This window comes from Bubalus bubalis, chromosome 11 (assembly GCF_019923935.1).
Source record: "Bubalus bubalis isolate 160015118507 breed Murrah chromosome 11, NDDB_SH_1, whole genome shotgun sequence".
NCBI lineage: Eukaryota > Metazoa > Chordata > Mammalia > Artiodactyla > Bovidae > Bubalus > Bubalus bubalis.
The window spans coordinates 22,619,275-22,647,104 of NC_059167.1; the positions used below are offsets into that span (position 1 = coordinate 22,619,275).

A 27,830-nucleotide genomic window follows, 5' to 3' on the forward strand; every position below is an offset into this window, starting at 1 on the left:
CTTCACTTTATCTTCCATCTTGATACCAGTGAGTCCTAGACTAGGGTCAGTCCAGCCTTCTCCTTGGAGGCTCCAATTCAGGCTTAAATCCTGAATTGCACTGGGCATCTCCACCCATTTGTGCCCCAGGCTTCAATACTGTGTACCACACCTGGCCCTTGCAAACCTCTTTTTCCTCCTGCAGTCTTCATCTTGTTCTTCTAAGCCTCATTCAGGAATCTTAGACAGCTCTTCTTTGGCATTTAAGTTTCATTCATTCTGTTTTCTTCTTCTGTTCTCCTTCTTTGACCTCTGCTACGCAGATATTGTGCCTGCATCAGCTTTCACCTAGATGATGTCCAGAGGCCTTTGACCCCTCCTCCCAGCTCCCCCTTTCTCACTGGCCTCCATCACCCACACGTAGCCAGAGGGTCCACCTAATAGTCCAAATGTGGTTGCGCTGTTCCCTGCTTGAAACTTTTCAGTGCCTCCCTGGGGCTTTGTACCTGCAGCTCACATTCCTTAACATAGCTAGCAGAATCCTTCATGAGCTGGCACCTGCTTTGTTTTTGACTAACTGTTCCCCAAAAGGTGTCAGACTTCAGACTCTCTGCCACAGGAAGACATGCAGCCCTCCCCACGTGTGTGTCCCCCTGCTCTTTGTTTTCGGTGCTTTTGCACAAACTCTGGCTGGCTTCTCTGCCCCTCAGTGCTTTAAAATATTTCCACCGCAGGTGGGGGTAGGGGGTGTGTGTGTGTTCAAATATACGTAACTTAAAATCTACCGTTTGGGCCTTTTTAAACGTGCACAGAGGCACTGAGTACATTCACATTGTTGGGCTACCGTCATCAGCAGTACTCATCTCCAGACTTTTTCATCATTCCCCACCGAGATGCCATGCCATCATTAAATGCCAACTTGCCATCTCCTTCTCCCCCCAGCCCCTGCCCACCACCATTCTACATTCTATCTCTGTGAACTTGGCTGTTCTAGGCTTCTCATATTAGTGCAATCCTGTAGTATTTGTCCTTTTGTGACTGGCTTCTTTCATTTAGCATAAGGTGCTCATGGTCCCTCCATAAAGTAGCGTGTACCAGAATCTCCTTCCTTTTTAAGACCAGACAATATTCCGTTGTATACATATGTTCCACATTTGTTTATTCAGTCATCTGTCATTCACACTTGAGTCGTTTCCACATTGTGGGTATTGTGAGTAATACTGCGAAGAACATGGATATACAGATACTGCGTAAGTCTCTGCTTCCACTTCTCTTGGGTATGTACCCAGAAGTGGAATTGTTGGATCCTAGGGTAATTCCGTGTTGAATTTTTTCAGGAACTGCCATATGTTTTCCTCTAACTGCCTTTTATTTATTTTTTTAAGTTTTAAATGTATTTTTTTAATTGAAGGATAATTGCTTTACAGAATTGAGTTGGTTCCTGCCAAGCGTCAACATGAATCAGCCATAGGTACACATCTGTCCCCTCCCTCTTGAACCTTCCTCCCATCTCCTTCCCCATCCCACTCCTCTAGGTTGTTAGAGAACTCTAAATGCCTTTCAGAGTGTCCTTCTTACCTCTTCCTCCAATATTGCTTAGTTCAAGCAAATCTGGCATTGTTCTTTTTCATTTTTTTTTTCTTTTTCTTTTTCATTTTTAAAAACTCAGTTTAGGCATCTCCTCCAGGAAGGCTTCGCTGACCACCACCCCTTCTGTTCCTGCTTTGAGTGCCTGCCTTCCTCTGGGCTCCTGGAACACACTGTTGATCCCTCTAGCACGTCATTTGCCACACAGCAGGATCGTTTTTGGCTCGTGTGTTTTCTCCCCACTGCACACCTGGCCCTGGAAGGCAGGGACAAACTCGTCCATGTCCCAGGTGCTCAGATCTGTATACTGGGCAGGTAGGGGATGCTCAGCAAATACTAGAGTGACTGAACGCCCAGCTGGGCTTTCTGAATACCCACCAGGTGCTTGCGCTGAACAGGCCTGTGCATGTCTGTGAGGCGGCTCTTCTGTTCCCTGGGGTGGGGAGAGACTGAGTCATTGAGATGATGCCTTTTCCTCCCTGAGTGTCTCTGGAGATGGTTAGGATGACAGGAAAAGGAAAGGGGGGGGTCCCTCCTCTGCAAGGGGACCTCTGGCGCCTGTAGAGGTCCTCCGAGTGTGGTCCCTGGACCACCCAGCAGAATCAGCAGGACTACTTAGCCACATGTGGGTTCCCAGACCTCCAAAGTCAGAAACTCAGGAGGAAGGGGAAGGGGGCCAGATGCCTACAGTCAGCAGGTTCTCCAGGTGATTTTGTATGGACCAAAGTCCCAGGACTTTGCTACCTCCCTTGTCTTGGAGGAGCCCTGTTCCAGCCAGTGAATGTAGCTGGCAGTCAGGCTGGCAAGCTCAGGCTTTAGCAGGACCTAAAGGCTGGGGCTCTAGTGGGAGCAGCCCTCGTTGGGGGTGAGGGGGCCACAAGGTACTGGTCCATCCCACCTATTGGAAGGGAGCCCTGGGGCATCTCATCTGCCCAGGGGGGCAGTAGGGTACCTTCCTAGAGAGGGTGGGCTGTGGCCACAGCCTTGGGAAAGCCACACATGGGAAGTCTTGATTTAATAATAAAAACCCAGCTGGGCTTCCCTGGATGCTTCCAGGCCAAGTGACATCTGTAGCAGGAAGTCTGTTCTGTGGAAGTCGGGTGGGGGGGCCCTGGGGAGGGGGCTCCCTGGAGAAGTGCTGCTCTTGACAGGATGAGCATGGCCCAGCATCAGGGCCACCATGCCCCTTGGGATCTCTCAGCCAGGCTGTTGATGTGCTTGGAAGTGGGGTGGAGAGGGTTCTGCTGGGCTGGGCTGGAGACTGTGGTGGGTGTGACGTCCTGAGTTCGAGGATGGTGGTTCTCAGACCTCTCGGAGACTGAAAGCTGTGCGCCCCTTCCCCAGGTCTGGGCACATGTTGCACGTATACATTTTTCAAATGGCTTCAGGGGATCCCTGGACACCTCCTTCCTGTGCTCTGAGCAGGGTATTTGGAGAACCAGCTCATCACCCCCTGCTTCCCTGAAGCTCCTGACCGTAAACACTGAACAGCAGAAGCTCTGTGTGGGAAGCAGGGGTCAGGGAAATGGCCGCTGAGTGAGGCTGGAGGGTTGACTTGGAGCTGAGCTGAGAGTGCCCCTGGGCAGCAGTAAATGGACAAGAGCTGTGGTTCTCAAATGAGAGAGGGGCTCTGTGGGCAACACACAGGGAGCTTTCCCAAAATACCCTAGCGTGACCTGCACCCTCTCCCGGATCAGCCTTTGCAGATGCTGTTCCTTCTGCCTTGATCACTGTTCCCTGCAGTCTGGGTCTGCCAGCCTCCTACTAAGAGGCCTCCCCTGCCCACCTCACAACTCTTTCACCCTCCTACCTGCCCTCCTCCTCTGCAGTCTCTTTTAAAGCATTTGTTTTAAGCATTTCTCCTTTTTGGCTTTTTGTTCATTTGTGTATGTTGAAGGTCTGTCTCTCCTCCCGGACCGTAAGTCCATGAAGGCAGCAAGCTGTTTTGTTCACCCCTGTATTCCTAGCACACAGCCAAGTCCTTTGACATATACTCAGGGCTTAATACAGACTTGTTGAGTGGCTGCAAGCAGTCTAGAGCTGAGAAGTAGGAGAACAGTGTTTCACTTCCCATTCCTCCCTCTCCGTCTGTTCAGGTGAACGTTTGGCCAAGCCCGAGAGAGGCAAAATGAGGGTGCACAAGATCTCCAATGTCAACAAGGCCTTGGACTTCATAGCCAGCAAGGGGGTGAAGCTGGTGTCCATAGGAGCTGAAGGTGAGTAGGGCCTGCCCCCTGGCTGCCCCCCACCCCCATCCCACCCCTCTGCATCCAGCCGGATTTTCTGCCCCCACCTCTTGGTTCTCTTGGCCTTTTCTAGCCTGACTCCTAGACCCACACATCCATGGGCACATTTGGAAGTAGGGCTCCCAGCACCTGGCTAGCCAGTGGATCCTTCATGTAAAAACATCACTTTCCGTCTAGTCTCTGTACCTTGGTGACCGTGACCCCAACCCCCCCACCCCCTCTCACCTCCCACCCCCTGCTGAATCCTAGCACTGTGGGATCCGTGGGATCCACATGAGTGGAATGCCACCTCCCCCTTCTGCAGGCCTGGCTGAGCTCCCCTGTCCCAAGCACAGAGTTCTGCGGTCTGGGGAGAATGTGTGGACATTGGTGCGTACAGGGAGCCCCTGCAGGATGGCTGTCCACAAGGCTTTAGGAACTTTTTTTTTGGCCACACTGCGAGACATGAGGGATCTTAGTTCCCGGACCAGGGATCGAACCCGTGTCCCCTGCATTGGAAGCATAGAGTCTTAACTGCTGGACTGCCAGGGAAGTCCCAGGAATATTCTTAATAACATTTCCCTGCAGAGAGGCTTCTTGAATTTTTTCCCTTTTACTTAAGAAAAAAAATTTGTTTATACACCTGAAACTAACACCAGCTTGTCAATCAGCTATACTTCAATCTTTAAAAATTGTTTAAAGTTCAGTTTAAACCATCATTAGCATGTTCTTAATGGTTAGAAGGAGGTGGCACAGTTTCTTGTGTGTGGTTCTGAAGGACTTGGAGAGGGTCAAGATGATTAGAATAAAGTACCATAACCAGGCCCCATGAGGACTGTGTCCCATGGATTCATCAGTGGATTGGGCACCTCTGTGGTGCCAGAGATTAAAAGGTGAGTAGTACAGTCTCCATTTATTCATTCATTGTAGATATAACCTGGACTGTGATTACTGATCACTTGCTCTGCAGCAGGCACTGTGCTAAAGCCGTTTGTACCAGGAATCTCATTTCATCCTTGCCATAGCCCTGTGAGATGGCTCGAATTGTTATCCCCATTTTACAAAAAGAAAACATGTGCCTAATGAAGATTAACTTGTCCAAAGTCCCGTCTTCAGCAAGTGGTAAAGCCGGAACTCAAATCCAGGTCAGAGTGACACTAGAGAAATGCTCCAGAGGGTGGCCTTTCCTTACAGAGGGTGCGGGGTGTTGTTCCAGTAAATCCATAGCAGCTGATTTTTTTCTCTGGTTGATGATCTGAAAGTCCTTCTCCTTTTTTCTGAAAATTGAGGGATTTGATATAGCAAAATCAAACTGAGAAACTTGAGCACAGGAGCTGGCAAACTACAGTCCATGGGGTCAAACCTGGCTGACCCGGGCTTTTGTAAATATTGGAACACGGCCACACCCATTTGTTTACATATTATTGGCTGCTTTCCTGCTGCAGGCAGAATTGAATAACTGTGTCAGAGACCATATCCCCACAAAGCTGAAAATATTTCCTATCAGGCCCTTTACGGGAAACGCTTGCTGACCCTTGCCTTATCAGGGACTCAGGCTGGTCCTTGAGGTCGTCGTGGGCGGTGCCTTTTGTGTCCCACCCCCTGAGCCGTGAGGCGGAGATCATGTCTCCTATGTGCTTGTGGCCGCAGCTCCCAGCGGCATGCTGTCCACGGTCAGTGCTCAGTGAATGTTTGAAGGGCTTGTGTACAGGCAAGGTACCGAAGAAGAAAAGAATTGTTTGTTCTCTTAGGGAGGGATCAAGACTGGGCAGAAAAAGTTTCAGCTAAGCAGGGATGGGAAGCCAAAGAAATTACCACTCTGGTAGTCTGCTACAAGCTCAGATGCTCTCTGGGGCAGGGAAGTGGAGGATGTGTGAGGTGGGCCAGAGACAGTAGGGATGAGTGGGGAGTGGGGAGAAGTGGGAAAAACATGTTCTTCTAAGCAGGGCAGCTGCTGTGTAGATCTAACCAATTGTTGCTGAGTGGGAATAAATATCCAGTGTTGCCAGATGTTCTGAATTTTTCAAAAGAAGCCAGAAATCCAGACTTTTAGAAAGGAGAATGTAACAACTACCATAATATATATATATATATATAGAGAGAGAGAGAGTCCCTGGTGGTGTTAGTGGTAAAGAACCCGCCTGCCAATGCAGGAGACATAAGAGACTGGATTTGATCCCTGGGTCTGGAAGATCCTCTGGAGAAGGGAATGGCTTCCCACTCCAGTATTCTTGCCTGGAGAATCCCATGGACAGAGGAGCCCGGTGGGCTACAGTCCATGGGGTCATAAAGAGTCAGACACAACTGAAGTGACTTAGCGTGTGCGTATGCACACACACACACGTATATATGGTAGTAGTGGTAGTTGCTGCATTGCAGGCAGATTCTTTACCATCTGAACCACCAGGGAAGCGTGTGTGTGTGTGTGTGTGTGTGACTGAATACCAAAGGGAAGGAAGAAAGGAGAAGATGGGCAAGAATAGCACTTGCTGAGGTCCAGATCTGTGGCTGGCCAGACAGGACAGAATGCTTTGACGGGCTTGTAGTATCACCAGCCATATTTTACAGTCTAGGAAACGAAGGCTCAGAGATGCTGCTCGAATGGAAGTGTGCAGTGTGGTGACCACAGGCTCTGGGCCAGGTGGCTTCCATTTGGCAGAACGCAGATTCAACCCTGGGGGTTGGACTCCAGAGCTGAAGTCTAAACCTCTCCAATCACCAGGGCACTGCTGCCTCTCTGCAGGGGTCCAGGACAGAACCTTCACGTCTGATTTTCCTCAGCTGTGAAGTGGCGGGTCACACTAGCTGTGTGGTCTCAACAGAGGGGTAAGGAGCACAGCCAGACAGGGGCATAAACTCTAACCACCACCTCTGTTCTCCCAGGAGGTCACTTAACCTAGCTGGCTGGAGTTTTCTAGTTCCCTTAACACAGACCTTGCTTCTTGAAAGATTTCTAAAGCTGCTTTTAAAATGAGACATTCCAAGCCTTCCTGCTACCTTTAGGCCAAGGCTTCCCTCTTTGAAATCCTCTCTCCCATTTTAAGCCAATGCGTTAATAGTAACCTATATGGGAAAAGAATCTGGAAGAGAATGAATGTCTATATGTATAACTGAATCGCTTTGCTGTATACCTGAAATTAACACATTGTAAATCAACTATACTGCAACTTAAAAGAAAGAGGTCGAGCACCAAGATCATGCCAGGACAGCCCGCTGCTGAGCCAGGAAACCGGATGAGGCCCAGAAAGGGTTTTGTTTATTTTAATGAAATGAAGTTTGCTGCTGTAGACTATCAAAGACAGTGGAATGGATCACCCAGAAGGAGCTCTCCTGGGGTTGGGGTGGGAGGAGATGTTGCCATTTATCCTGGCAGGGGAGCCTTGGGGACCAGATTGGGGCCCCAGTGAAAGACCCCAGACCTTTGAAGGATGATCACGTGGGACAAGGTCTTGACTCCGGCTGACCCTGGTGGGAAGCACCAGGCCTGGAAGGGAGATCCTGTGGGTAGGCCGACTGTGGAAAACATACAGAACCTTAGGGGACGGAGTGGGTGCTCTGGGAAAAGCATCAGATGTTCAAAGTGAACACCCAAAGATGTTCAGGTGGAGGTTGGAGGCAAGGAGCATCCATGCCACAGGAGAGGTTAGAATAGATCCATTTCTTGTGTGATACTTGATTCTAGAATGTCTAGACTTCATGGGATTGAGACTTGACCTGGGTGAGTGGTTGGAATTTAACCAGATGAGAGCACCTGAGAAGGAATTTTCATTTTAAAATCTAGAGGCAGGGAAAGCCTGATAGCTTTGGGTGCCAGAGCCTGGGAGTGGGCTTGATGATTTAGCATCTGGTCTTAGGTTGGATGGTGGCCACTGGTCTGGGCAGTGGTGACCGCCCAGGGTGGAGGGTCTAGTTTTCTACCACATGGAGTTTCTTCAGCATCATTGATTCCACTGTCTGAATACTGCCTGCCTGGAATGGGGCCAAGAGAGAGGCAGGTTCTGAGTAAAAGCAGGGTATGAACAGCTTCATAGGTAGCTGTGGTCTAGGAATGGCATCTTCCCACACCCACAGCAGACATTTGTTAATCTGTCATCATGGTTTTCCCTCAGGGGCCCAGTTACAGCCATGGCACCCTCCTTTTGGACTCAGTGTATCAGGGCATAAAGATACCTGTGAGATGGACAAACTTACTCCAAACGTAGAGCTGCCTAGTGAAAGGATCCATTCTGGGGAGGGTTTTTGAGGGTGAGGGGGGCTCAGGTGGACACGGGGATGAAAACAAATCGCTCTCTTTGCCTGTCCTCGGCTCCTTTGTTTTCTGACATGCAACTGCTTCCTTGGTAGGCATTGAAAATTCCGTAAGCAAACTCCCCAGGGGTTGGGTATTTCTGGAAGAGAAAAGAAGTAAGTTGGAAAGACCCAGAGAGAGGAAGCTGTCTTGTCTTCCTTGGTATTGGGAGGACCCTGAGCTCAGGGCCAACAGGAGGCTGGGTTATTTAGCCTTTATGCTGGCAAAGACTGAAGGCAGGAGGAGAAGGGGGATGACAGAGGACGAGATGGTTGGATGGCATCACTGACTCAATGGACATGAGTTTGAGTAAGCTCCAGGAGATGGTGAAGGACAGGGAAGCCTGGCTAGCTGCAGTCCATGGGGTCACAAAGAGTCAGACACAACTGAGCGACTGAACAACAGATGGGGGTGTTCACACACCCCTCCACCCCCCAGCTCAAGAGGAAGTGGCATTTCAGCCTCGACTCATAGAAAGGCATTACCACCTGGAGTGTTTTCTTGATGTTTAAAAAAATTTGTCCTTGATTTGAGATGGTGTCCATACAATTTAATACCTGATTTTTGTCTTCTGTAATTACAAAGATTTCTTCCAAATCATCAAAAAATTGTAATTATGATTTTTAATGGCTGTGCTAATTATCTGTTTGTTGAGCACAAGTGTGCTCTGTTCCAGATCTACATCCAGTCCTCGAGGAGCCTGAATGCTGTTGTGTTCTCTGCCCATTCAGGCGCCTGTGGTTAGTGTCCTCCATTCATTCATTCGTTTAGCAGACGTTGATGGAGGGCTGTTTCTGTGCCAGGCACAGTGCTGGGCTCCAAGCAGTGCTGGAAAACAGAAAACATCTTTGTCCTCAGGGAGCTTATGTTCTGGAAGAGCGAGAAAGAAAATACATATATCAGTTGCAGGAGAGTAAAGAGGGAGATCCAGGAAGGGCTTAGTGAGAAGATGAAGGGTGAGTGGAGGCAGGAGGAAGGTGAGGGATATCCCGGGAGAGGGGAGCAACAGGGAGGCTGTGGGACTTCAGGGGGAGGGGGACATGGGTCTCGGAGGCCCCAGCAGCCGCTGCTCTGAGTGGGGTGGGAAGCCCTGGACGTTTTGAGCAAAGGGAGTGACAGGGTCTGGCCTGTACTTGGTCACACCTTGTATTTTGTACCTTCACAGGGTTTCCAGGGTGGGGTCATGATAAGTAACCTGGCAGCAGGTGCCTTTATACGTCAGCCTTAATCTACATTTCACACCACTGGCTGACTGGGGCTGGAGAGAGAATTGTACTCTCAAAAATTTGAGCAACTTCAAGATGACTTGCTCCCTGTTGACAAATTATTTCCCCAAAAGGTGTTTCTTTAAAACGAATTTATACTTCTAGCCACAGGGTGAGAGCCACACGGCTGTCTATCGTTTGATAGATCTGTCAATCTAACGATAGATCATTACCATCATTATGTGTATTTGCTTGTTTTTAACTTTGTTCATTTAATAGCTGGGAAAATCGTATATCTCTAATTACAAGTGGGTTTGACATTCTTGTAAGTTGGTGGTTTGTATTTTGTGATTTGTGAAGTGTCTATTCATGTTTTTTGCTGACTCCTGTATTATGAATTTAGACTTTTTTATCTTATCAATTTATATAAGCACTTTGAATGTTACAGATGCAATACTGTTGGGAGTCACAAGTGAAAGAGCATTTTAAGCATAGCAAACCTTTAGGAGGGGCTTTCCCAGCGGTCCCGTGGTTAAGACCCCATGCTTCCACCGCAGGGAGCCCTGACCGGGGAACTAAGATCCTGCATTCCATGCTGCTGCTGCTAAGTCGCTTCAGTCGTGTCCGACTCTGTGCAACCCCATAGACGGCAGCCCACCAGGCTCCCCCATCCCTGGGATTCTCCAGCCAAGAACACTGGAGTGGGTTGCCATGTCCTTCTCCAATGCATGAAAGTGAAAAGTGAAAGGGAAGTCGCTCAGTCGTGTCCGACCCTTAGCGACCCCATGGACTGCAGCCTACCAGGCTTCTCTCGTCCATGGGATTTTCTAGGCAAGAGTACTGGAGTCGGGTGCCATCGCCTTCTCCGTGCATTCCGTGATATGTGGCCAAAAAATAAAATAAAAAATATTAAACTTTTAGGAACTGATTCTTGACTGATTGACTCCACTTCCCCCTCTGCATGCTCTGCAGAGTGTGTGCAGCTGTCTCAGTTGTTGAGGAGGATGGTTGTATGTTGCTGCAGCTCCCTGTCTCTCTAACCGAGTTTCTCAGACTTGGGTCATTGCTCTGCTGATGCCTAGAGTTCTGGGAGGGACATTTCAGCCCCCCTCTTAGCAGGAAGAATCACATCCTGTCCCATGCCCAAAGTGGCCACTGTTCTTCCTTTGCTGAGAACCCTGGTGCAGGCTCAGCAACTTTACCCCCACACTGCCCCCTGAAGCAGCTGTGGGCCAGGCCTCACTGCCCAGTGCCTGCACCTTGCCAGTCACAGAGCAGCACGCAGTTTTGCCCTCTCTTTTGTGGAAGGGGATGAGGTATTAGAGTTAATTTCCTTACAGGAATCCACTCTTTGTTTAAAAGGTTTGTGGGAAGCAAACCCAAGTAGACGTTGGCTCAGGGGATCAGGGGTCCTTGGACGTTGTCTCTTCTCATGGTCTTGTTGGGTGTCCCCCAAATCTACTGTTGTCAGGAGGGAAAAATGAGATATTCTTTCGATGCGAGAGTCTTAACTGAGAGTAGCTCACCACGGGGCCAGGTTACTGTCTCCTGGCCTGGGAGCAGGAAAGGTAAGGATCTGCTCAGTCTCCAAGCCTGTAAATGACTACATCTTTTAGGATCCTTAAAGACAGGGCTTATTTATCTTTGTACGTCCTGCCTCTAAGCCTGGGACAAAAAAATCTTCATAGAATTTATAGCATTTAAAAAAAAACCTAGAAGGTGCTGCTTAGATTGAATTTAGTGGGGTATCTCTTAATTTTGATTTTGAAGCTGCTGTTTGTTTTTTTTTTATGAAAAAATACCCAAGTTATGGCTTCATGAACTTGATTTGAGAGTTAGTGGATCCTTCTAGTAGCAGTTTATAAACCTTTGTCAGGTTGGGTAATTTCTGTTGCCTGCACTGGCTTCCCAGGTGGGTGGGCGGCTGTTCTGAGAGCTGTGCTTGCCCAGATGCCCTCCGCTCTGGAGGTGCCAGGACATTTGCGATGGCGTAGCAGTCCTTTCCCTCTTCTCTGTTAGGCTTGTGGACACTGCCCAGGTTCAAGATGCCCCCTTCTGTGTTGCCTTTCCTGTTGTACCCAGTTGAACTGACCACACTCTCCTGGTCCCCCAAGACACCCCCAAATAGACTTCCCTCCTGGCACCTGCGACATATAATTGTGCTGACTTTTTGACTTCCCTCTAGAAGTGGAGTGTGTGGCCTTTGACTTCCTACACAGAGTGACGTGAGCACTCAGGAAATGTGACCTTTGTCCCTGCTGAGACCCATCCTAACGTGTCCTGCTGCTGTTTCTGTAGAAATTGTGGATGGGAATGTGAAAATGACCCTGGGCATGATCTGGACCATCATCCTCCGCTTTGCCATCCAGGACATCTCCGTGGAAGGTAGGTCTTCTGCTCTGCTCCATGCTGTCCCCAGGCTTCCACCTCTCCCATGCCTTCACCATCACATCTTCCTCCCTGATCCATGGGGCAAGAGGTCCTTCATCACAAGCTGCATCCTGGGCCGCTTATCCATCGATGGCATCCTTGCTCTCTCCTAGTCTACAGACAAGTAAAAACTGGAGTGCTGGCCCCTATAGTTGCGTTGGCCCCCTCACTTTGAGAAAGCCTGAGATGGCTGTGGGGAAGTGTATTGGAACCACTGCTCTGGGGTTGTCAAATCCCAGAGTAGGGGAATAGCAGTCAGGAGAGAGCCATGCGAGAGATAGGGCCTCCACTTTGCTCCCATAGCACCCTCTGGTGGCCACCTTGCACGTCTGCAAGGGGCCGCCATGGTCTGGGGCCGTGGTCTCTCTAAACTTTTGGTTTCACACTCCCGCAGTTTTTGACCTTTATGTCTGATAGGTGTGTATTTATTTTTCAGTAAATTATATTCATGCATTTCTATATCCCGGAGAAGGAAATAGCAACCCAATCTGGTATTCTTGCCTGGGTAAATTCTCGAGTACAGCGGAGCCTGCCAGGGTACAGTCCATGCGGTCCCAAGAGTCAAGCGTAACTTAGCGCTTAAACCACCATCAGCACCACCGCTATATCAAACACATCAAACCAAATTTTTAAAAGATGAGATGGAGGTGTTTTTCAAGTATTTTTTAAAATTCATTTTAACGGCCTAGAAATTAATTTTTAATGAGGACAGTGTGGATTAAATTGCTTTGTTATGGGAATCTTGGCTTGACACTTAGTGATACAGCAATGTGAAGGTCTTAAGTTTGGTTTATAGATACCTGGTATTTAGGGCTGAAGTGACTAAATGGATACCCACAGTAGTTGCTTAGGGTTCTTGTTAGTGATAATAGATACAAATCTGGTTTTCAAATAGCTTTCTTGATGAGTTTATTCTTTTGGGTAGACTTCTTGTCAGCTCTGAGTAAATAGTTGTTTTTATCTTGTAACTGAAAAGAGCTTGGACTAAAAGCGGAAGCATTAGCTTTGAAGATTTTTATCATTTTCTTGTGCTTGAATTACTATATTATCTTTGCAGGAATTGTTGAGCGTCATTTTAAAGTCCATTTTGTGAACGGAAACCCACTTCACTGAGTACCACGAGCTGCTATTCACAGATGTGAACACATGGGGGCAGTGTGGTTTGCGGCCCTCCTGGGCCGGAAGCTTCTGGGGCCCCCTCAGCTACTTGCCTTACTTACTGACACCTGTCTGCTTTACACACAGCAGCCATGTCGATCCATGCATTAAATATGAGGAGACCTTGTTTTTTCTTTTTAGATGAACAGTAAATGTGACTAGGAGTCCTAATGCTTTCTTCTTAAATGACTATGTGCAATCCACAGGGCACACGGGCCCTCCCTGTCTGAAGAGCCCTGGATTTCAGATTTCACAGACCAATCAACCCTTCCTTCCCAAAGTGGCTGCCCGACAGAGGTTGCCGACTTAATTTTGTGTTGTTGCTATTTATTTGCATAAAAGGGAGTGAGGGGGAGAGAGTCTAAAAGTTTGAAAGGCCATTTTCTCATTATTTTAATGTATCAGGTGGCCAGTTCTGAAATGATACCTGGCTTACTTCTGTGTCTCAAATAACGTCTCAAACTTTGTCCAGGAAATAGATTTAATGGCCTAGAAGCAGCAGGGTTGAAATCTAGGAGTCTCTGTGTGGACCCCCGTATGAAGGACCCTATGGTCACAGGGGTCCTTCAGGAGCCCACACCTTCCTTCCACCAAGCCAGCCTCTGACCTCTCTGCCCGTCATCCCCTTCCCCACAGAGACTTCAGCGAAGGAAGGGCTTCTCTTGTGGTGTCAGAGAAAGACAGCCCCTTACAAGAATGTCAACATCCAGAACTTCCACATAAGGTGCGTGGCAGGGGGCTGAGGGGCTCTTGCAGAAGCCAGGCTGCTTCCCCCCAAGGACCCCTGGGGCTCCTGGGCTGGGTCAGTCTCTGTGCTCTGGAACAGAACACAGAGCCTTGGGGAAGGAGTCGCTTTTCTGGAAAGGGAGCGTCGCCCTTCGAGGCCCGCTCTGTCCTGGCTGCTGCATGATACATCTTGGGTTGATGCTCTTGGAGCCCCCTCAGGAGAGTGTCCGGAGAGTTCCAGCCTGGGGCTCTGAAACAGAGCAGACAAGGAGGGCCCCAGACCTTGGTGGGGGGCTTGGGTGGGACGTGACAACTCGCCAAACCCCATGGAGCCTTAACCCGGTACCTGGGATTGTGGCAGCAAGCAGGCTCCTTCCCACTCTGTTCTCCCAACTCCTGCTCCGAGGGGTTGTGGGTTCATCTCTGGAAAAAAGGAGACCCCTGCTTAGCACTTTGCCCTGAGTGCTTGGCTCCACTCACCCTCTGGCCACCCCCCACCACCTCTCCCCCGGGCAGCTGGAAGGACGGCCTCGGCTTCTGTGCCTTGATCCACCGACACCGGCCCGAGCTGATCGACTACGGGAAGCTGCGGAAGGTTTGTGTGCTCGCCTGACCCTCCCACCCATCCCCGCCAGCTCCCACCCGTCCCCGCCAGCTCCCACCCAGCTGGTCTCCCTGGGGTGGGTGGGGGAAGGGCAGGACTGGGCCCCCTGCTCTGAGAGCCCACCACCCAGTGTGAGAGCGTGTCAGTCTTAGACTAGCCGAGGAGACGGCCCCTCTGGAAGTTAGAGGAAAACACCTTCCATCAGGGCTACTTGAGTCTGTATATGCTTGCCAACATGCCCAACCTGCCAGGAAAGGCATCAAAAGCGCCACAGAAATTCTGTTAGGATGCGGAGATCCTCAGTGGCATTTCCCTGTTCTGAGATCCTCAGTGGCATTTCTCCGTTCTGGTTTTCTGGCTTTCCCAAGGTGCGTGCATTACTTTCATAATTTTAGATTCTGCTTGTCCTTAGAGATGTGTATCCCAGCCTTGTCGGAGATGTGCTGCGCAGTCCTGGGCAGGTCCCCGCCAGGGATCTGCTTTCCCTCCTGGCCGAAAGTTGGAGGGGATTTTGTTGCCGCTTGATTTCATTTGCGCTTTTGGCGTGAAGCTGCTGGGGGATTTTCTTGAGCGTCTGTGTTGAGGAGCAGACCGGGAGGTGGGAGCTGTGTGTCTAGCTTCATGGTGGTTCTTAGTGTCTGGGCTGGTTAAAGGACACTGGCCTGACCTTGGAGAGGGCCATCTGGGACACTGTGACTGGACTCACCACCCCCCACTCAGCCCATCCCGGCACAAGAGGCCTTGTGGAGCTGGCATCCTGGGAGAGACCACCGTTGGTGCCTCCCCACCCCACCCCAGTAGACGGTCTGGAGCTCGGGTTGCAATATCCCCTGTCGGTGCTTGGATCTCTTGACAAAAAAGGCTTCTAGGAATGACTCTTCTGGTTTTTGTCTCCTTGACCTCAGTACTTGGAGATCTTGGTGTTCAGCCAAGTCCCCCACCTTGCCTGTGCCCGCCATGGCCATGCCAGGCTTGATGTTGCAGGTAGAGGAGCTGCTCTGTGGCATCAGACCCTTGTTTGGGGGGATGTGTGTGTGGGAGGGGGCTGCTGAAAAGGATTTGTGAGGGGAGAAGAGTCAGGTGGAGTTTCCCACACTCTCCAGAAATCCTAAGTTGGGCCTGAAGCTTGAGGCTGGGCCCCTGCCTGCCTGGAGGGGCCCACCACCTGCCGAAGGAGGGGAGCCCGCTCACTGGCCCTGTGATAGCTGTGTCCAGGTATATGTGGACGGGGGCCGGCTTACCTCTCGGGGGATGGGGAATCCCAGCCCTCTAATTCAGCCACTTTGCAAAGAAAAAAAGCAATTTGAGAACCCACCACCACCACCCCACTCCCTACCGCCCCAGCTGAAAAGTGTGCGGCCAAACCAAACAGGGGCCGACATGGGGGAATCCTGGAGATGGAGAAGGCATCATCGTCACAGTCCTCCCAGCCGGTCAGCGGATGCACCGTGGTGACGGGAGCGTGTGTGCCTGGGTCCCTGCGTGGGGGGCTAGGGAGGCAGCACCCAGCTGATGCACAGCTGTGCCCAGCTCTGTGCAAGGCGGGGCTTGCCTGACTGTGGCTCTTTAGTCTCAGCCCACACACCCCCGCCCTGACTCCAGGAGCCTCAGCCATTCGGGGAGGGAGAGTCCAGGGGCCTTTGTCTCATCCCCGGCCAGCTCTCTCCCCACCCTCTTCCCTCTCCGCATCTTTTCATTTCTCCCGGCTCATTTCTCTGTGTTTCTCTGTGTCTGTCTCTTCTCTTCAATACAGTAGCAACAGTGATACTAGAATCCTAGCACAGACCTGTTCCCACTGAACCGTGGGCTCTTTCCAGAAAGCCCAGAGGTTGCCAGAGCCTCTGGAGCTTGGGAACAGCGGGGAGCCAAGGCCTCTGACCAGGGAGCACTTCCTTTGGTGGCCGTGGGGGCCTGGTGGTCCCTGGGAATCTGGCAGGGCAGGGGCGTGCGCACCCGGGGCCTGAGGATGGCCTAAGGCCTTGGACGGACATGACCGCTGCCTCTTGGCAGTGGTTTTTATCATTCTGGAAACTGTCAGAAGCTTTCCCAGAAGGACTCCACCTTCTCTATTTTGAGCAATTTCTTCCTGAAAGTGTCCCAAATGAATGGATGTATCCTTTCGTCCCCTTTGATTCTCACCTTAGCAGATGCAGAAGCTGAGTTGCAGGCTGACAAAGCCAGTTTGCTTTAGGTTAGGCTCAGGAACCAAGAAGAGAGTGGGAGGTCCAGCCAGGAACTCTCTCTACTAAGTTGTGGCTCTTTTTCCACATTAAAATTTTTTTTTCAATTTGGTCAAATATACATAATATGAAAAGTACCACTTTTAGAAGGGTGGGAGGGAGGCGATATTTGTATACATACAGCTGATTCACTTTGTTGTACAGCAGAAACTAATACAACATTGTAAAGCAATTATACTCCACAATTTTTTAAAGTACCACTTGAAGCATTTTTAAGTGTACAGTTCAGTAATATTAAGTATATTCACACCACCACCGTCCATCTCCAGAGCGCTTCATCTTGCAAAATTGAAATTCTGAAGCCATCACACCATCACTCTCCGCTCCTGCTTCTGCCAGCCCCTGGTATACCACCGTTCTGCTTTCTGTATCTAGGAATTTAGGATTAGGTACCTGTATAAGTGGCATCGTATAATATTTGTTCTTTGAGTCTGGCTTATTTCCCTTTGCTTAATGTTTTCAAGGTTCATCTATGTTGTAGCACGTTTCAGGATCTCTTCTCTTTTTTCCGCAGAATAGTATCCCGTGTCTATCTGTCCATGAACGTTTGTGTTATTTCCACCTTTTGGCTATCATGTATAACGCTGTTATGAACGTGGATATACAATTATTTGAGTCCCTGTTTTCAGTTCTTTGGGATATAGACCCAGAAATGGAATTGTTATGTCTTATAGTTCCATGTTTAACTTTTTCAGAAACTTCCATACTGTTTTTCCACAGCAGCTGTACCATTTTACAATCCCACCAAACAGTGCACAAGGGTTCTGATTTTTCCACCTCCTCACCAGTCCCCAATAAGTTTTCTTGAGAAGGTAGCAGAAGCCAGAATGTGGTCAGAAGACTGTGGCTATTTGAAGGAGTCCCCAAATTTCATGGAATGTGAGCACCAAAGGGGCTTGAGAGCTCCTAGTCCAACTTCTGAGTAACAGACGGGGAGACTGAGGTTAGGTTGTTTGCCAGTCCAGCTGGCTGGTGGCAGAGCTGAAACCAGAAGTCAAGACTGATGGTTCCCAGGCCAGTGCTCCGTCTCAGCTTGCATTTCTTAGCAATTCTTTCTTGGGCTGCAGGCTAGTATTCTTCACTCTATTTCTTTGACAAAGAAACTGCAACTTGAAGAGGAAAGATGACATTTTAAGTCCCCCAGCTAGCAGATCCTGGCCATGAGGCCAGACTTCTATACCCAGAGCTGGCCCCTGAGGACTGAACCAGGGAGGGGCCACAGCAGTGCCCGCTTGCCCCCCAGTCTTGATGATCATGCAGGTGGGGTCATCCAGAGACTTCTTGTGCTTCTCACCCACCTCTTCTTCTTCTCCCCTAGGATGACCCACTGACAAACTTGAACACAGCTTTCGATGTAGCGGAGAAGTACCTGGACATTCCCAAGATGTTGGATGCGGAAGGTGAGAGGCCTTTCCCTCTGAGCCTTCGGCTTTTCTCCCAGCTGCGTGCAGCGGCCAAGGGGCTGGGCCTTGGCACTCTGAGGCCAGACGGGAGAAGGCCTGGTTCCTGGGATCTCTTCTGGAGAGCCTGGGGATCACTAGTCTCTCAGGGATTCCACAGATAGACAGATACCTTGAGATTTGGAGGGGGAGGTGGTAGCTGGTGCTGAAAAGGGCTGCCCGAGGGTGATGCTTATCTTGGTCTTGGAGTTGGGGTGGTGGGTGTTGGGGTGGAGCACAGTGGTCCTTTGTTGTTTAGGGGAGAGAAAAAAGTTTATTTACATGTGCTTCGTGTACATACATGGGAGCTTGCAGTGATGGGTAATTCAAAGAGATGATTTGAGTTTGAGGTCTATATGCATATCTAACTTCACGGGGAAAGGGAGGGAGAGAAAGAACACTTATGGGCATTTTAATGACTTTTTGGAAAGATGAATGGACCCTTAGGAGAAGAGATGGAAGATACAGTTTGTGACAATGTCTGTCAAGTTGTGGGGACATTTTCCAATGTGCAAAAGAAGGGAAAATAATATAAGGAACTTCCATATACCCACCGTCCAGATAGAACAATTATTGAGATTTTGTCACCTTTTTTTTTTCTTTTTTGTCTTTGTTGAAGTATTTTAAAACAAATCCCATACACATCATAGCATCTCACTGCTACATACTTCAGAATATAGACCTTAAAAATAGAAATATTTTCATTCTATTTTTCAATCATAAAATAATTTTCACACCAAGCAAATGGACAGTAATTCTTGGATACATCTGCCACTTGGTTCAAAATCAAAATCTCCCCATTATTTCTCTTTAGCTGGTTTGACCAGAGTGTGCACGTGGCATCTCATTGTTCTAGTTCTTGTATCTTTTCTAATCTGTAGCATTTCCCTCTTCCCTCCAACGCCTTTGGTTCCTGGCATTGAACTTGTAGCCTGACGACCAGCTGTTCTGAGCACCCGTTTCTCTGGTTTGTCTTGTTTCCTTCCTCAGGTACCATTTCACTCCTTCCTCTACCTCTTGTGTTCCTGTGAGTGGAAGTTGATGCCAGATGCTGGTTAGATCCAGGCTCAGCGTCTTGGCAAGAAGACTTACGGTTCTGAGAGCTGCTTTTCCCATCACATTAGGGAGTGTATCATGTGTTCACCAGCTGGCTTTAACTCCAGATTTTTCTTGACAGACATCGTCGGAACCGCCCGCCCGGACGAGAAAGCCATCATGACTTACGTGTCCAGCTTCTACCACGCCTTCTCTGGAGCCCAGAAGGTACCTGGGGCCCCTTGCTCCTTCCTTGCCCAGCGCACCTCATGCCTGAGCCCGATCCATGCCCTCCCAACCCCTCCTCTCCCCGGCGACAGGGTCTGGACAGTCTGTCTCTTCAGTAGCGTCAGTCCCTGGTGCCAACGTGGCGTGTCATATTCTTGCTCAGCTCCTCTCCTACCCACCCCCCACCCCACCCCAGCCTCTCTGCTTTCGCTCATCTTCCTCTGTCTGCTGTCTCAGAGAACACTGGGAAAGAGCTCACCTTCTGGGACCCAGATGGCAGACTTCAGCAGGAAGGGGCGGCATGGGTGAAATTAACCAGGAGGCGCCTGGAAGGCACCGTGGGCAGTAGCCCTCCTTGCCCACCTCTGCTGAAGCTATGGCTTTAGCAGAGCAGCAGGGTGGCCCTTAGGGAGGAAATCCGACAGGGGCACCTCCTGTGTTCACTGACCTGTCCTGCAGCAGTGTCACGAAGCCCCTCCCTTTCTCCCGCTCACAGCTGTGGTTTAGCCAATCTGTCCACAGCCCCCTTGGTCCTTGACACCTTCTATATCTTGCCCGGGGCCCCCAGGAGGGGTCAGTACACAAGGGAGGGAGGGAGGGAAAGGGGGAGCAGCTGTGAGCCCTGCCAGTGTCCTGACCCAGTATTGCTCAGGGAGGTCTGAGGTTCTAGTCCAGTGGTGCAGGCTCCGCACTCAAATCATTGACACTGAAGATTTGAGTATTTCTGTTAGCTGGCAGCTGACGCCCCTCCCCTAGACCTCCCTCACAGGCAGGACCCCAGAAGCACAGCATCCAGGTTGCTGTGACCACAAGCAGCAGGCTTGGCCTTATCAGCTCTGGGCCTTGGACTTGCCTCACACTCAGGCAGATTTCCCGCCCTCTGCATGGAGTTTGAGTGGCCTGTTTTGAAATGCATGATGGGGTGATGCCCCTTCCCCAGCCCATACCTTTGCTCTTTCAGCCTGGACTCTCTCACACCCCGTCCCATTTGTCCTGCCAGCGTCTCATTTTCTCTTTCTGTCCATTCCCTCAGTGTCTGTCTGTCTGTGCTCTCTGTCCACCGTGGCTGTTGGGTTGATTCTGTGCTGTGCCGCCTCCTTCTCCTCTCAACCTCTTCTCCTTCTCTGTGCAGATGTGTAGGCACGCTAAGGCCGGATGGGAAGGCCACGTGACCTAATGTTTCATGTCACGGCCACGCCTTCTCGGTGCGCAGAAGGTGAGCTCTCCCTCGGCCTCGCCCACTCTCCCAGCGCCCTTCTGCCCACCTCTTCCATCCTCTCTGAATACTCCAGCAGCAGCCCCTTGGAACTGCAGCCCTGGAATGAAAGGAGGGATTAGAAAAGACCCCCCCCACACACACAACCCCGACCTCCTGCAGGAGGGCAGGATGCTCTCTGAACTTTGGCCAGGACACTTAAAGATGCCGGAGAACGCCCGCTTCTGGATGGCCTTGGGCATCTCTGTCCCCACACACTGGGCATAATGGGTGCCACAAACAGGAAAGAAGTCTCAGCTCTTTCCCTGGACTGAGTTGAAAGCCCTTATCCCAAGCAGTGCAGTTTGGGGCTCTGCTTGTTCTCATAAATATTGAGGACCCTATCACTTCTCTCTCCCTCCTTCTACTTGAGTAAGACCACCCTCTAAAATTACCCAGCAGTCAGGGCAGGGAGAATTCTTTTACCTTTCTCCTGGTGTCCAGGCCCTGGGCTTAGAGTCCTGCCTGATCCTTCCCACCCATGTCTGCCAGAGACAGTGGTGCCGGTTGCACACTATACAAGGGTGCCACGGGTACATCACAGACCATGAAGATTTGAATATTTTTTACTAAAACAATCCTGGAAATGGCCCTAAAAATGTCTTCTAACAGAATGAGTATGACAGTTTTCTGATAGAAGTGCCTTGGGGGAAAAGGTGCCTTTAAAAAAAAATAATAATACATAAAAGCATGAGGTGAGCTAGCAGCAGGCCCATCCCCCTGCCTGGATGGGCACCCGTGACCTTCTTCACTTTCCTTCCAGGTCTCATGGGCACTGCTTGGCAGGAAATAGCCCTGCCTGGAGGCTCCCTATTCTGGATGTCCCTGCGCCCCCCCCCCCCCCCCCCCCCCCCCAGGAGGCCCAGACCCTTCCAGCCTCTTCTCTGGTCTGCATCTTGCTTCTTCTTCTTTCTCTTTGTCCCATCTCTGCTGCTGCTCTTTCTTGTCAACTTCTTCTGGCCCCTCTTACACCCCACCTTTTAGGCAGGATGTGAGCACCATCTATCTACTTGTCTCGGGGGACCTCCAGCCCCAAGAACCGCATGGAATCCTGCCTGCGGCCAGAGCTAGGCTGAGCTGCCTGCCATGGTCTTTCCAACTCTCCTTCCGCCAACTCCTCCTCCTCTCCTGCTCTTGCAGGATTCTGTCCTGGGCTTCATGCCTGTTAACACTGGCCTTCCCTGTCTCTGGAGCCTTCCCTGTGTCCTGGCTGATGATGCTCGGGAGGGAGCTTGTGCCTGTGTGGGTGTCCGCGCGCACGCGCGTGTGCGTGTGTGTGTGTGTGTGCACGTGTGTAGCAGCCTGCTATTCTCCTTCCCAAATCTCATACCACCTCCTCCCCATGCCCTCTTCCCTCTCACTCATCCTTGTTGCAGTCATTTCATGCTACTTTGGTCCATATCTGAGGACAGCGTCATCAGCTTGGGGGGTATGGGGCTGGGCGTGTGGGTGGTGTTCCTTTCATGTCCTGGGTTGGGGGCCTCACCCAGAATTGCCCCTCCCAACCCACTTCGAAGGATTCAGGCAACTGCTTAGAGCTGAGCAGGCCGGTGGGCGGGGACTCTTCCCCCTCTCCCCTGGAAGAAGGAGGAGTCTTTCCTACCCTCTTCCTGTCTTGACTGTCTTGTGTCTGAAGCCAATGTGGGAGAGTCTCCTGAAACCCGTGTCTGGTGCCCTGCGTCCTCTCCACTGTCTTTCTCTTGTCAAGCCTTGGGCAGTGGAACTAGAAAGGCAGCTGAGTCTGGAGGACGTGTGCACGCCTGTGTATATGTGTTTGTGTGCCTGTGTGGATACGAGTGTGTGTGTGAGATTGACGTTCCTAGTCAGATGAGACGAGCTTCTGTCTGATGCACTGGTTTAGGTTCTAATTCTTTCTCAGCCTCTCCTCTCTCTTCCTCTTCTCCGTAGGGATTTAGAAGGTGTTGTGAGCAACCAGATTTTGTTTTGTTTGTTGCTTTAATGTTCATGGCCTGTGAACTGTTTCTGAGAAAACAGCCCTTTAGGGTGTGAACTGGATCTGCTGTGGGGTTCTGGATGCTCTTAGAAGTAGATGATGCTGTTTGCACCGTTCCATTTGTCATCTGTCGGTCGTGAATCTTCTAAGGCAAAGAAATCCTGTACCTGCCCTCGGGGGATTCATGGTCCATCTGGGAAAACTTTTAATAAAAGAAGCTCACGATGCTATGGTCTAATCTCTGCTGTGCTTCAGACCTGAGCAGGGGAGGGGGTGCTGCAGGGCTGTAGGACATGGAGACTTTCTTTCTTGCTTTCTTTTATTTTTAGTTTTGGCTGTGCTGGCTCTTCATTGCTGCTTAGGCTTTTTTCCAGTTGCAGCAAGCGGGGGCTACATTCTAGTTGCAGTGAGGGCTTCTCATTGCGGTGGCTTCTCTTGCTGCAGAGCATGGGCTCTAGGTGCTAGGGCTTCAGTAGCTGCAGCTCAAGGATCAATAGTTGTGGCTCCCAGGCTCTAGAACGTAGTCTTAGTAGTTATGGCATACCAACTTAGTTGCCCTGTGCCATGTGGGATCTGACCAGAACAGGGATGGAACCCATGTCTTCTGCATTGGCAGGCAGATTCTTTACCACTGAGCCACTAGGGAAAGCCCCATGGAGGCTTTCTTGAGTAGGAGACACTTGAGCCTGAGGGTCTTAAGGGTTGAGTGGTGGGGGAGTTCTGCAAATGAATGGCTCGGGGAGGTTGAGGAAGGCGGTCACGGTTTGTGGGTAGCTTCGTGGTGTGACCATGCAGCCTCAAAGGGAGAGCAAGTTAGCACTGGTCTGGGTCTCATCCTGCAAGCTGGAGCAGGGAGTAGGGGTGAAGCCAGAGTTGGTGACTGGCGTCTGGGGGTGCTGCTGGCAGGAACACCAGGGCAGGGAACTCACTTGGAACATGAAGGAAGGCTGAGCCGAAGGAAGCTGTGGGAGGAAGGAAATGGGCAATTCTAGCTAGATTTGGGAATTTTTTGACTAAAAGTGTCACAGATGAGATCTTCATGGCATTCGCATGACTCTGTGGGTGGCAGAGCCGTGGGGTGTCATTTGGCCACATTTGGCTGTTTGATGTCACCATCATTGAAGCTGCTTCCTTTCAGTTTGACCTGGGATAGCAAGGGTTTCATTTGGGGGTAGCTAAGTGCTCTGGGAATAATAATCCATAACTTAAAAATCCAGATCTCCAATATTGCAGGCAGAATTCTTTACCGTCTGAGCCACCAGGGAAGCCCCAAGAATACTGGGGTGGGTAGCCAGTCCCTTCTCCAGGGGATCTTCCTGACCCAGGGATCGAACCCAGGCCTCCCGCGTTGCAGGCAGATTCTTTACCTGAGCCACAAGGGAAGCCCTAACTTGGAAACAACTAATGTAAAACTAAGCACATTGTTTTGTATGACACTGTTTAGTAATACAAATAGTGGGTCATAAAAAAAACATAAAAATACTTTCCATGGAAGGGTCAGAAATTTTTTCCTTTGGTACTTGGAAGTCACCCTTTTGCCTGTTTCCATAAAATATTTTCTCAGCCCATCGATGATCTTTGTAAAAAGTCCCCAGAAGGCCCACCCGGAAACTCCCCAGACTTTATCCAAGAGGAGCCCCCTTTGACCCTGGATCAGTCAGCCGGCTCTGAGGGGCGGGTGAGACTTTTGAGGCCCAGAAGGCACGTGTTCCAGAATTCCATGAGCATGCAGGCCTCATTCAGTCCATCAAGTCTGCAAATTGACCCACAAATCAAAGTTTATGTCTTCCAAGCTCAGGATCTCAAGATGAGTCAGAGGATAACAAGGTGAAGGCGGGCTTGATCCATTAACCGTCACAGCGATGTTGACTCTTGCCTGCGATTCTTACCTGCTCGGTCAGCACTTTGGGCCGGGGACTTTGCAGCCATGTCAGCACACAGGAGAGCGCTGGCCTCTCCCAGGGTCCCCCTCCCCAGCCTTTGGGAAACAACTCTGGTGACTTTGGGCAGATTCATGGGGTACGTCAGCCAGTGCCCAGGACCCTACTTGTTCTTTGGCCTCGCATCTTCTGAGACAGGTCCAGGGAGGCATTTCCCTCCTCGTCACCTCTTGGGATTCCCCACGGTTGCCTGTTGGTTCTTAAGAGGAAGGATGATCAATCGGGGGTTCCTGATTGTCCTGTTGAGAAGTGGCTTTAGCATTTCCAGGACAGAGTTAGGTGGCGGGGCCGGGGGTGAGGGTCTAAGGATGTGATGGCTTGTCTCCGTTTCTTGAGACCTGGGACTCCCAGCTCCTTGCTCCGCGGTCAAGCCACAGCTGCCCTGCTGGATGCCCACCCACCCTGACACCCCGCCGTGGAGGGTCAGTGTCTTCACTTTGAGCTTAAAAGGTCCTTTATGGTGATCTCATCCTGCCCTCGTGCACATACCTCCTGGCACAGTCACCCACGCATCACGTGATCTGGTGGGCGTGTGTCCTATTTGAAGAATTCCACAAGGAAAAAAACATTTACATCTTCTCAGTCATTCCTTCCCAAATGAAAGCACCCTCTTTCTCTGGAACTTCTTCCTGATGCCTAAACCCAGTTTATCTTGCCACAGTTTGAAACCCATTGTTCATCAAGTGGGTTCAAGGTCCCATCTTTCTCCCTCTTCAACCTTTGCCATCTGCAGGGTCACCCTTCTCCTGGGCCCTAGGATGTGTATCTGTCTACTCATCATGATTGCCTGCTGCCACTCTCAGGCCATCTTCCTTCCTATCCCAGGGCCCCAGATGGCTTCAAGTTCCCCTCCCCTTGGAGCTGAGTTAGGACTATGAACAGGAATTGTATTTAGAGATCACCTGAGCAAAGTCCCTGCTGGCATCAGGTGCAGAGGGCCCTCTGAGCCAGAGAAGCCGTGTTCCCTGGGTTTCTGGGCCTTTGCATCTGATTGCCATTTAGTCTTCTTTTATTCTTCTTGCCACCTGGCCCACCTCGGGTGTCTGCTGGCCCAGCACTCGCTGTGGGATGTGTGTTTACCTTTCCCAGAGGCGCCCAGGGTGGCTTTCTGGGCATCCTGTCTATGTTGGTTTGATCCTTAATTCCTGCATCGTCTCTAAAGTTCTTTGGGCCAGGAGCCTTGAGAGATTCTGCAAGGATCCTGAGAGGCCCCACTCCCTCTCACCACCTTATTCTAGGATGCCCAGATTTAAATTCCTGCATCTCCAAAATCCTGGTAGAACCAGTCTGAGAGCCTGAACCTTGGGAATCCCAGGGTCTCTACTTGGAATTCCAGGATGGGCATAGATTTTCTCACTTTCCACCTGAGCTCAGCATCTCAATTATATCAACCATTGACTTAGTTTCTTTCCAACATACATGTTGGATCTCAAACTTCTAGTCTTTTCTCCAGGGGCCCCCAGTTCAGCCACTTAGGTCTTTGTGTGTGCTCACTTGCTCTGTGGGACTCAGCCTGGGCTGGTAAAGAGGGTGATGAGGAGCCTGTGAATTCAAAGTCTTGGGAGCTGCCTTCCAGCCATGTGATGCTGCAGGGGTGGGAAGAGACTTTATTGGCGCAGGCGTGTGCCAGGCTCCCTCGCTGTTGCGAGGCTGACCACCACCCTCTCTGTCTTGTCAGGCCGAGACAGCAGCCAATCGCATCTGCAAGGTGCTGGCCGTCAACCAGGAGAACGAGCAGCTCATGGAGGACTACGAGAAGCTGGCCAGCGACGTGGGTACCCCTGGGTTCTCCTGGTCTGGCCCTGGCAAGGCCTTGCCACCCTGTCCTGAGAGACCAGGGAGCCCGCAGAACCCATCCATTCCTCCAAATCCATCTCCGGGCACAGTCCCAGGCTGGGCATTGCCCCTCATCACAGCAGCTGACCGAGGGCGGCTTGGGCTCCCCCAGAGATCGGGGGTGGGGGTGGGTCAGGGGCCAGTTGGGACTTTGAAGAGCTGAGTTCCACGCTTTTTCTATCACCTCTCTGCTCTTGATTTTTTTTCACTTGACAATGAAAGCTGTGGCAAGAGACCTCAGAGGCCTTTTGGGCCCAGTGTGCTGTTACTCTGGGAGTGAACCAGGGATAAATGAGGCTGGCTCAGGCTAGCTTAGCGGCTGGGCCCACCCAGGGGACGGGGGGGACAGGATGGGTTTGCTGTTCTGCCACTGACTGCATTTGGGTTAGAGCACCACTTGCTCCTTCCTTAATTCAGCCCCTGAACAGCTTAGCCCAGCCTCTTGGTGGACTTACTGTCCCCCAGCATAGTAAGAGCCCAGGTTCTGGGGTCCCAGTGCCTGGATTTAATCTCTGCCTTACATCAGTCACCTTGGCAAGTCACAGAAGCTCACCGTGCTTTGGTTATGTCCTCCGCCACCGGCGGGGAGGGTCACAGCACTTAATTCCGTGATGACTTAGCTCGTCGTCATTATTCAGATGAGTTAGTCTGGGCCACGTGATCCAGTTGCGGGGATCACGAGTTTCCTCTCATCATTTCCACTCCTCCACCCCCCTGTCACCTCATTGAAGAAACAAAATTCAGGCTGTCCTCTGCAACCTTTTCTCTTTTGAGTCAAGGACCCACATTCTAGAATCCTCAAAGGTCAGATGGCAGGGGCTCTGGCCAGCAACCATTCACCCCTCCATGGTAAGATAGGGAAATTGAGGCCCAGCCAGGTAGTAGATGAAGAACTAGAGCTCGGGTCTCCTGCTGAGTTGAGCCATCTTGCCCCCAGGTTTCCCCTTGGGGAGCAGGGAGGTTGAGTGATGCTGGCTGTGAGTTGATATATCCTAGTGGCCAGGCGTCATGGAGCCTTTGATTCTCAGAGGCAGCCTGGCCCTGTGGCCTGGAAACGGCCTGGGGTGATGGTTGGGAAAGAGTGTGCCCTCAGGAGAGATGCGGCCCCCCTCCCAGCGTCCTCCCCTGCTCCCTCCACAGCTGCTGGAATGGATCCGCCGCACCATCCCATGGCTGGAGAACCGGGCACCCGAGAACACCATGCACGCCATGCAGCAGAAGCTGGAGGACTTCCGGGACTACCGGCGCCTGCACAAGCCGCCCAAGGTGCAGGAGAAGTGCCAGCTGGAGATCAACTTCAACACGCTGCAGACCAAGCTGCGCCTCAGCAACCGGCCCGCCTTCATGCCCTCAGAGGGCAGGATGGTCTCGGTGAGCACCCGGACTGCCCCGACCCGGAGCCGCTCCCAGGCGCCAGCAAATGATGCACTGTGGGCGGGGCGGGGGCGGGGCGTGTGCTCATCACCTGCCCACACTGCTCCAGGGATCGGTTCTCTCTCCCAGGTGACCACCCGGACTCCAGCCCACACTCGGCCAGGTGGGGCTCCCCCTCGCCCCAGAGAGAGAGCCCCCTTTCTCCTCCCCACGCCAGGTCATACTTGCCCTTTCCAGACACCTGCTCATCTGCTTGGATCTGCCCCGGCACTTTCCTCCCCACCCCTCAAAGGGTCATCTCTGCCAACAAAATCCCACTTGACATGT

The 27,830-nt window shown here is 51.0% G+C and overlaps 1 protein-coding gene across 4 annotated transcripts in view; it reads left to right on the top strand.

Moving 5' to 3' along the window:
• Positions 1–27,830, top strand: part of ACTN1 (actinin alpha 1) — a 97,792-nt gene that overhangs the window by 55,301 nt on the left and 14,661 nt on the right. For all 4 annotated transcript variants that reach the window (XM_025295299.3, XM_025295302.3, XM_025295300.3 and 1 more), the window contains exons 3-10: positions 3,663–3,782; positions 11,583–11,669; positions 13,509–13,596; positions 14,115–14,193; positions 17,761–17,842; positions 19,059–19,144; positions 25,972–26,064; positions 27,270–27,500. In XM_025295299.3, coding sequence (XP_025151084.1) covers positions 3,663–3,782; positions 11,583–11,669; positions 13,509–13,596; positions 14,115–14,193; positions 17,761–17,842; positions 19,059–19,144; positions 25,972–26,064; positions 27,270–27,500 — 866 coding nt within the window. The remainder of the gene's footprint in view (positions 1–3,662; positions 3,783–11,582; positions 11,670–13,508; positions 13,597–14,114; positions 14,194–17,760; positions 17,843–19,058; positions 19,145–25,971; positions 26,065–27,269; positions 27,501–27,830) is intronic.